The sequence below is a fragment of the Sinocyclocheilus anshuiensis genome, unplaced genomic scaffold, assembly GCF_001515605.1.
Source record: "Sinocyclocheilus anshuiensis isolate Anshui unplaced genomic scaffold, SAMN03320099.WGS_v1.1 scaffold587, whole genome shotgun sequence".
In the NCBI taxonomy this organism is placed as follows: domain Eukaryota; kingdom Metazoa; phylum Chordata; class Actinopteri; order Cypriniformes; family Cyprinidae; genus Sinocyclocheilus; species Sinocyclocheilus anshuiensis.
In genome coordinates, this window is record NW_015552579.1 from 66,197 (window position 1) to 75,828 (window position 9,632).

The 9,632-nt window shown below is 35.9% G+C and overlaps 1 protein-coding gene across 1 annotated transcript in view; it reads right to left on the reverse strand.

Annotated features, from left to right (window-relative positions):
* Positions 1–9,632, reverse strand: part of LOC107665211 (E3 ubiquitin-protein ligase NEDD4-like) — a 91,323-nt gene that overhangs the window by 44,474 nt on the left and 37,217 nt on the right. The window contains exons 7-12 of the mRNA XM_016455997.1: positions 8,187–8,248; positions 7,527–7,629; positions 5,525–5,685; positions 5,152–5,287; positions 4,772–4,957; positions 3,059–3,139 (exon numbers count right to left, since the gene is read on the reverse strand). Of these exons, the coding sequence (XP_016311483.1) occupies positions 3,059–3,139; positions 4,772–4,957; positions 5,152–5,287; positions 5,525–5,685; positions 7,527–7,629; positions 8,187–8,248 (729 nt within the window). The remainder of the gene's footprint in view (positions 1–3,058; positions 3,140–4,771; positions 4,958–5,151; positions 5,288–5,524; positions 5,686–7,526; positions 7,630–8,186; positions 8,249–9,632) is intronic.

The window sequence follows — 9,632 nt, forward strand, 5'->3', positions numbered from 1 at the left end:
TCTTTAAATATAAAAAACGTACTTACAGTCTGTGAGTCAGAACAGCCGGCATTGTAGTCTACTCCACCAGGATCAGGAAACAGTCCTCCATAAAATGCGCTGCACACATCTGAATATTTGGGTTGAACTGTTCTGGAACAGTGTTGTAAATACAACTTAACCACTGATTTCTAGTCGTGTCCTCTTTTGGAAGGCCAAACAAAGTAGTTTCACACGGCGGGCTAGAGTGAGCGGAGGCCGACGGGCCTGAGTGAGCGGCGGCAGGCTAGAGTGAGCGGAGGCCGGTGGGCCTGAGTGAGCGGCGGCGGGCAGGCTTGAGAACGGCGCGGCCAGCGGATTCGACGAAAGAGCGTCCGGCGGGCTTGCGGCAACCACATGTGACGACCCCGGGCTGGACTCCACTTCATCCATGGTGAAAGCCGATCCGGCGAACCACAGCGTGAAGTTGATGTATTTCCTCAGCAACCAACACGGATCAGCTCCAGGCATGATGAAGCGGATATCATCTTCTTTTGGAAGGACAAACAAAGTAGTTTCGCTTTCACAACGAAACACACAGCGCCTTCACGACATGGCGGCGGCAACAACAATACTACAGCGAGAATAAAAGTTACGCCTTCTTTCTTTGCGTGAACATTTGGGCGGCGTTATGCAAATCTTCCCACATCATGACGAAGACATGTTGGGGGTTTGTTAGAACGAGCTGTTTTAGGTAGGCGTGGTTGGCTCTTAACTTTTATAAAGAATATCTCTTTGGATTGGAGACTTTAGTCTTTGCAACTTTACAGATCTAAGAGCTTGTAACACTCCAAAGAGAAAGGAAAATTTTAAATCGCATCATATGACCCCTTTAAATTGATCAAAAGTGACAGTAAAAACATTTAGAATGTTAAAAAGGTTTCTATTTTAAATAAATGCTGTTTTTAAACCTAAATCAAATAATTCTTCAAAAAATTTAAATTAAATCGCAGTTTCCACAAAAATATTGAGCAGCAAATCAGCATATTAGAATGATTTCTGAAGGATCATGTGACACTGAAGACTGGAGTAATAATGCTGAAAATTCAGCTTTACCACAGTAATAAATTACATTTTAAAATACATTCATATAGAAAACATTTTATATTGCAATAATATTTCACAATATTACTATTTTCACTGTATTTTTGATCAAATAAAAATACAGCCTTGGCGAGCATAAAACAGTATTAAAAAACAAAAAAATATTACTGACCCCAAACATTTGAACAGCAGTATAAAGTCTGCCTTTTCTTATAGTATGCTTTTAGATGACATGGAATATAGAGCTTAAGTTGTATTGGCCATATCCGTCTGTCCTTTTTGGGCATGACAGGTCCATATGTTGTTGTATGAAAAAGAGCAGCACAAACATTCATAAATTCATCTTTTGTGCTCTATGGAAGACAAACTCCATCAGGTTTGGAATGGCATTAGGATGAGTAAATGATAACAATTGTCATTTATGGGTGAACTATTCCAAAGTCATGTGTTGATATGGTTCTGAAAACCTTGTTAGTACAACTATTATTCATATAAATAAAGCTCTACAAACAACTGAATCATAGAAGGCTTACAGAAGCAAATCCAATTTGAGTGTGCATCACATTTGCTTTATGCCTTTATAAGGTTTAACAACTGATCTTAATCCACAGCACAAGGTTATTGGAGCTATCCTGTGCGAGCTGCCAGATCTTATCTGGGAAATTCCCAGCATGCATTGCATCTAAATGCCACGATACAATAATGAAATGGACACCAAAACATTCAAGGGACTAACCCAACCTCGTGGCCCATCCACAAAGCTAATTTCAAACAGACTTATCGCACACAGTAGCAGATGGAGTCATCAGACTGTGCCACATGAAAACAATCTGCAGGAACTTTGCAGAAAATAAATACATAAAAGTTTCAAGGCTAGGAATCATGCCATTTAAGTGAAGCACAATTGCTTCAAAGACGTGGTGCAGTTCCAGTGAAACATCCAGTGTCTGTGTGTGTTTCCTGCCTCATGCAAACAGATGACAGATCATTTAAAGAGACGGCACACTATTTACCACTCAAAATGTTTTGCTTGTGCATCTTAAAGCGTGAAACAAACTACATTATTGTTGCTTGTAACAGTGAGAAATTATTTTGGCAAGCTGTCTCTTAAAAATTGTAAATGCCCCTATGCAGCGACGATTACGAGGCAGCTCTTTAATAGAATGCAGCACTTCTTTACAAACATTACTGAACAAGCTGCACTGTTAAATGATCAGTTAGGAGAACTCCAACAGTCACATTATCACCATGGAAACATGTCAACTTATCTCATCCGATGACATCATAATCACCACTACATATATATATAAATCAAAGTTTCATGATATTTCTAACTACCTGTGTATGTGCATTAATGATCTGTCAAGCATTATGTGATGTTTTTTTTAATTATTATTTTTACCTTTTGATTCTTATTCAACAGATATAGTAGAAAGAGGATGGATGTTATGAGTAAGACATGGAAAACATGGTCAGGATAATGCTCCAGGCCAGATTTGAACCTGTGCCACCTATATGAGCATCAAGGCACAACGTGTCAGTAGTGACAAGGCTCCAAAGTTTGTTAAAGTCAACATGAAAGATTTATTTGCAACCCATTTTAAAAATTGCAAGTTTTTTTTCCATCTGGAATTGACTGGGAGGGAAAATAAGAGACAAACATGTTTTTCTCTTTGAAAATTCATAGAATTGTTTTTGGAATGAATCAGAATTAATAAATCATTTACAATACAATCAGGAATGTGTTTTAATGAAGTAAACATGGTCGATTTTTAACTTCATGTTGACTTTAAAGCATTGTATAAAGTGTTACCGAAGATTCCTATTGTCGCATTCATGGCATTCCCAAAAGCAGCCAAGATGTTCATTAGAGACAACAGGAACATTCTGAAATCAGGTGAACTTTGGAATGTGTTAGGGAGTTTATAGCTCTTGATTTGACGCTGAAAGAGTGAAAAACTGTATCAGTTTTTGAGGAGGAGAAAAGCAGATGTACCGTCGGTGTGGGAGGTTGAGCTTGATCACTGACTCCATCAGTCATACTAGAGGAGCGTAGCCGAGAGGAAAGATGACTCTGCTGGAGTGAGAGAAAGAGATAAAAAGGCATTAGGCATGGTTATAAATAAATAAAGACATAAATATCTAACATCTTTCGGAGTGGTCATTTTCTAAGTGGTCCTCTGAACGGAATTCAGCCAAGTCATTAAAAAAAAAGAAGTCAGATAAACAAAAATGAGATTTTTTGGCTTAGCTGAATCTGTAGTTTATACCCCGAAAAGAAAAGAAAACCCTTAATATTTATTTAAAATCATTTAAATAATATAATATTGAATAATATGCATGTTTTGTTTACAAACTCTGCTTTTTTTTGTCAGATGGGATGACGTGAATAAATTCATACACAAAGTTCAGTAGTGCGCAAAGCTAACATAAAAAATAAAACACTAATTTAATATTTAATTTAACTTAATTTCATATTTCATGACTTAATATTTAATGCTATTTTTTTTTTTTTTTTTTTTTTACAACCTCTGCTTTCAAGTTTTTTTTTGTTTTTTTTTCATTTCGGATGTGAAGTGACAACCAAATTCATACACAAAGTTCAGTAATGTCCAAAGCCATCTGAATTCATCTAAACTCACATGTGCCATTCAGTATGAATGATAGATGAGTGAGTGATCAAGCGATTTCAAACACATATGCATATGCATCAATTTGTATATACAGTAATCCTCTGGCGCTTATGTATCTGCTACGCTTTGTGAATTCAACACTGTGGCAGATGTCATGATAGGCATCAGCCGAAGAAACATTTTCAGTTTATACCTCTCTAGGCCCCTTGCTTTTATTAAACATTTCGTCTAATTTGACTATACTTTCAGCCACAAAAAGAGAGTGTAGCAACTTCAGCTTTGTTTAACACAATTACAAACAGAAACAGATCAAAAGTCTGAGCCTATTCCAGACAGTTTTTCATCTAGACATGTAGACTACATTGTCTGAACAAATGAGCAATGTATTATCCAGTTTCATTACTTGCAAATACCACAAAAGTCACTCAGTCCAAAACATTGAATTTTAAAAACAATTCAGTCTTAAGTGTAGTGTGAACAAAGACTTTCCCAACTGAGTGGCTCCTTCCTGCAGAAGCTCACAGAGGACCCCGGCGCTGCATCCACAGTGACTCACTGAGTGATTCAGCATGAGTGTACAGAGGTGCACGTGTGTGGAGTCAGCTATTCGTTTTGACACTCTTAATAATACAATTTTACTCACCATTTCAAGAATTTCACACATAATACCCTTATGTAGAATTTTTTTTTGAAAAAGGAGCAATATTACTTGAGTAGCCGTGCTGATATAGAGCCATACTGCACTGCCTCTTCTCTTCTCATACTGCCTCTTCTCATTCCAGCTGCATTTACTCAGTGCAACTTATAACATTCAAGTGAAAGATATAACACCAACATAATTTCCAGAATCACAACAAAATGTGATTATTTTAAAGGGGGGGGGTCATTCTTTTTTATACCCACTGTATGTATTTATATATGTATGTATACAACCCACTATAATTTTACAAATACTACTGTTGTTGCGTCATAGAATGTAGTTGTTTATTTATTTATTTACTTTCCTCTCTCTCTCATTCTCTCTCTGGCCCTTTGAACATGGATGACAGCAGATTTAAAACTTTGTTCTCTCTTACCACAGCAGAGCTGGGTCCTGGGATTTCTCCGTTCATGTCTGGAGTGAGAGACAATCTAAGGCTGATTTCATCTGAGAATTCTGGAGTGCTGGAGAGGGGCATCGCCAGAGAGGAGGGTCCGGTCAGAGAATGGTTTAGACCGTCCGCCATTAAAGTTGGGTCCTCCTCTGATATGGGTTCCCATGACTGGAAAAGGAAGGATATGCATGAGACCCTAACATAACATTGCTTTTATTAACACTAAATATGTAAAAACATCTGATAATCTTTTAATTTTTAACCACAGTGAGATACTTTATTTAGAACCAAAAGCTTTTCAAAGAAAGGATGATGCTATCTAGCTCACGTCATAGCTGCTGAGATCAAAGTGAAATACTAACGTCGTCTATGTCCCTGATGTCCAGCTGCTCATTTTCCAGGTCTTCGCTAATGTGCCGTCGAGAGCGGAAAACTCTGTGGGCTTCCTGGTTAATATGCCGTAAGTGATTATCATTTTCCGTTTCTGAAACCACATCCCTAAAACAAAGATAGGGAGAAAAAACATGTTCCACACATATCAGAGTCTGGTACGATTGTCAGAAAATCATGATAAATTCAACATAATGGCGCATTAACTAGTCATTTGCAGACGAATCTACAAGATAACATTTTATGTCACAAAAACAGTCACATCAATATTCTGATTTTAGTTTTTCAGTGTTTTTGCTCATTTTTACATGTGCTCTTTGATAAATGACAAAAGAGGTCACATACACACTACTGGGTCTCTTCCACTGTGTGGTGCGGTTGTTGTGGTTGACATAGTATGTCCGTCCCAGGTTATCGACCTTCTCTTCCCAGCCAGGAGGCAGCGGAGGCAGGAGCTGCTGAGGTCTCTGTGAACCTGGATCCGTGGAGTCTGTCACCTCACAGCCCTGAGAAGAACAAAGTGAGAGACAGAAGAGTAAGTGAGAGTGAGACAGTCTTCAAAATTTTTGTATATTAGCACCAAAAATGATAATTGCAAAAAATCTAGGGACAAGGTTATTTTCAAGAACAAAAGTTGAAAGTCTCAAAGTTTTTTTCAAATGTTAAATACTTTCTCCTATTCCATCTTAATACGTTATGATTAGTATTGCAGCTGCTATGACACGGCACTCTCCCTAGCAGAGGAAAAAAAGAAAAAAATCAAACCAAACTGAACAGTGGGAATAAAAGTCAGAGAACAGGAAGCCAAGAAAGGTAAAAGGAAATGCCAGACAGTCAAATGGTTCAAGCCAAATGGCATACTTTAAACGAAAAATGCCAGGTAGTCTTTGGGGATGAGGATGAATAGACACTAAAATCACTGAAAAGAAGGAGTTAAAGCAAGAAAGGAGACATTTAAGTGTGTCTCCATTCTGGATAGAAAACATTTCAAGACATCTTTCAGTTATCTGCCATGTTCTATAATATTGGAGTATATCTACTATAATGCTGGTCTACATCTACGTACATGTTTCGACAACTGCAATTCCATGTACATGATTTTTTTCTAAAATAAAAGGCAAGTTTCAGTTATAGTTTTTATCTTTCAAAAAATGTTCTGTAATTTAGATGCCACTGCGCTTATTATTTATTTACTTCATTTCATGTCATATTCATTCATTTTTGTCCATTTATGAGTTGATGATTTAGTAGATAAATCTGATTGTCTGAATCAATGTACTACATTAAAAAACATTGTTAGTGCATTAATATCTCGTTATATTTTTCTAAATGATCTTGTCTTATAACTAGGGCTGTCAATCAATTAAAATATTTAATCACGATTAATTGCATGATTGTCATGAGTTAACTCGGGATTAATCGCAACTTAATCACACAGTTTTAAATGTACCTTAAATTAATACCTTTTTAAGTTTTTAATACTCTAATCAAAATGGGCATAGACAAATATGGATGCATTATGCAAATGTATGTTTATTATTAGTGAAACCATACTCAACAGAGTATAAAGAATTCAGATACAGGTTTTCACAAAAACAAAGTTTTTTAAACCATTTTTAAGAAATTGAATTAAAAGTCAAAAGTATCAATTATTATATTAATTTTTATAATGCATTATCTTCTTATCGATCTACCAGTTCACATTTACAACAGCATGTTTGCTGCATAAATACATGGGTGGATGTTCGCATTGGTCTGAACAAAAACAGCAGATGGGCTTGTTGAAAATGCAAATTCATTCTCTGCCAACAGATGGCGCTGTCGGAACGGCAGAAATAGAGCGGTTTCTCCGACTGTAAACAAAGCAGCACAGCAGCTGACTTTGAAACTTTCAGCGCTCATATTTATTCAATGAAGTCATCGCCTTTTGAAGTTAAATCGTCAGATTAAGCCATATCGCAGTTCTTGTCTTTCCCTCCCCAAATTTAAGACCTCTTGAAATCATAATTAAGTATCATAATTAACTTTCTTGTACCATTTAAGACTTTTTATGGCCTTAAATGATACAACTAAATTTAAGACCTCTTAAGACTTTTTAAGGACCCGCGGAAACCCTGAAACAGAAAATACGCGCTGCATTAATAGCACGTTAATAAAAGTAGTGCCGTTAAAATGAATTTGCGTTAATGCGTTATTAACGCGTTAATTTTGACAGCCCTACTTATAACCTTTACTGTTGAAAGAAAAATCCTAATAATTAACTTTTTTTTTTTTTTTTTTTGAGTTGAGACATTCAAAGGAGCAAGAGAGATATTCAAGAATGTTTCTGCGAATGGGTTGGTTTTACCTCAGCTTCTTCCCTCATCTCGCTGCTTTCCTCCTCATGCCCTCCGTCTTTTGGCAGGTAGGCCATCTTCAGCCTCAGGCAGCCTTTCACCCGAGACTTATGACTACAGGACATAAAAGCATGTCATCACACAAGTCATCATAGAGCATAGTAAAAACAGTATTTTCTTAACACATTATTTTGTATTCTTTCTAAGCCCTTAATTACAAGGAATTTAATTGTTTGAATAATTGTTTGAAATTATTTTAATCTTTTAAGAGCCCCAATATTTTTCCTATAAACTAAACTGTTTTAAAAAAGAGGGGATTATCTCTGGTTGAGAATCACTGTATAGTGAAGTATAGTTTATAGTGAAGTAGAGTCATCAAGGATAACATTAAAATATAGCAAAGTACAGTCCACATGCATTAACTGTTCCTGTGTAAAATCTTTGGCCGTAACTATAACCACAGAGCATTAAGGGGATTCACAGGTGTTCGTGTGATAGTTGCACATTTCATTCCGAAAGAACTGACAAACCTCAAATGTGCTGTATTGTATAAAATGTCCAGTCCTCTGAATAAGGTCAAAGTGCAAAACCAACACATCACCCTGTTGTAACTTTAAATATAACCGCTAATGTTCCTTTACTGTGTTTGTGAAAGCTGCATGACCACTGACCTTCTTGGACGCAGGAGAAAGTCTTTAAACGTGTACGGCCGCTCCATTGCAGGGTCCTCTGTCTATACACCAACAAAACAACACAGAAAATCAACAAACATGAATCAAATCTGGGCCAATCTCAGTTCAAACTTACAAAGCATTAATATGTAACAGTCCCAGCTTGTTTGGGGGTGGAGAACGAGAGATATAGACCCTTGGATGACGCCCAGCTGTCTTATGTAACACTGTTCTCCTGTTACATTTAAACTGCCCACAGGTTGGATATTCACGGCTGGTCATTAGTGGCAACAATCTGATGGAAATTGACGGAATTGGCACTTCTGCCAGTGCCCGAAACCAAAACTATGTGAGGAAAGATGGGAGGCCCTGAAGGAAAACGGGCGAGTTTTCCTGTTTGGCAAGTCTAGATCAAATAGGAGGTGAAAAAGCATTCAGACTTCAAAACCAGTCAAACCAAAAATCCACAAGGTAGCTTAATCAATAAACAAATTTCTAAGGAAATATAAATCCATATATACACGTCTGATCCAAGTATAGGAAACCACTTTTAAATATTCAGCAATAAGAGCAGGCAGAAAAGGAGCGCTTGGTCTGGACTGCAACCACGCAGAACTGAACAGTAGATATGTAGGCGGCCACAAGGAAAACAGACTAGACTCTGTGTGTGCGAGCCTAAATATGCAATCCAGCAAAGAAATCTCACTTTGCCACTGGAAATAGTTTAAATAAAAACAAGAGTTGTTCCAATCCTAAATGTTTAGGAAAACAATCTCTTGTTCAAAACAAGTAAACTGGAACAAAATACCATATTGAAAACCAAAGATTTTGTCAAGCACAAAACTTGCCAACACCTATCTTCTTTGAGACGCTGTGTTGTTTGGACTATTTTGAAGCAATAAGGTATTAAAGGCTATGCTATTTTGTGATTTATTGTAATATTATTACTGTACTAGACTATTTTGTATAAAACATTCAAAATATATTTTAAAATATTTATATTATTTTTCAAACAAATATATTCTGTTTTTGAAAAATAATATTTTCAAATTAAATTATAATAAATATATAACTTACAAATACATTACACATATTTTAGAGCATAGCATATAATCATATTTTAAAACGTATTTAAATTAAAATTCAGACAATTTTTTTGTAAAAAAAACATTTAAATTTTTCCAAACGCATGCATAAATTTTGAGTTTGAAAACTAATAAACATTTAAAAAATAAATATATTTTACAACATTTATCTTATTTTTTTTAAAACAAAATGTATTTAGAATTTAAATCACATTTATATTTTATTTTTCACATATATAAATCATTTATATTCTTTTACTACTCTTGTTTTGTCAACTGCCTGTGTTGCACTGCTCTCTTTTTTGTGGGCAGACTAAAGTCATATATATATGTATATATATATATATATATATATATATAT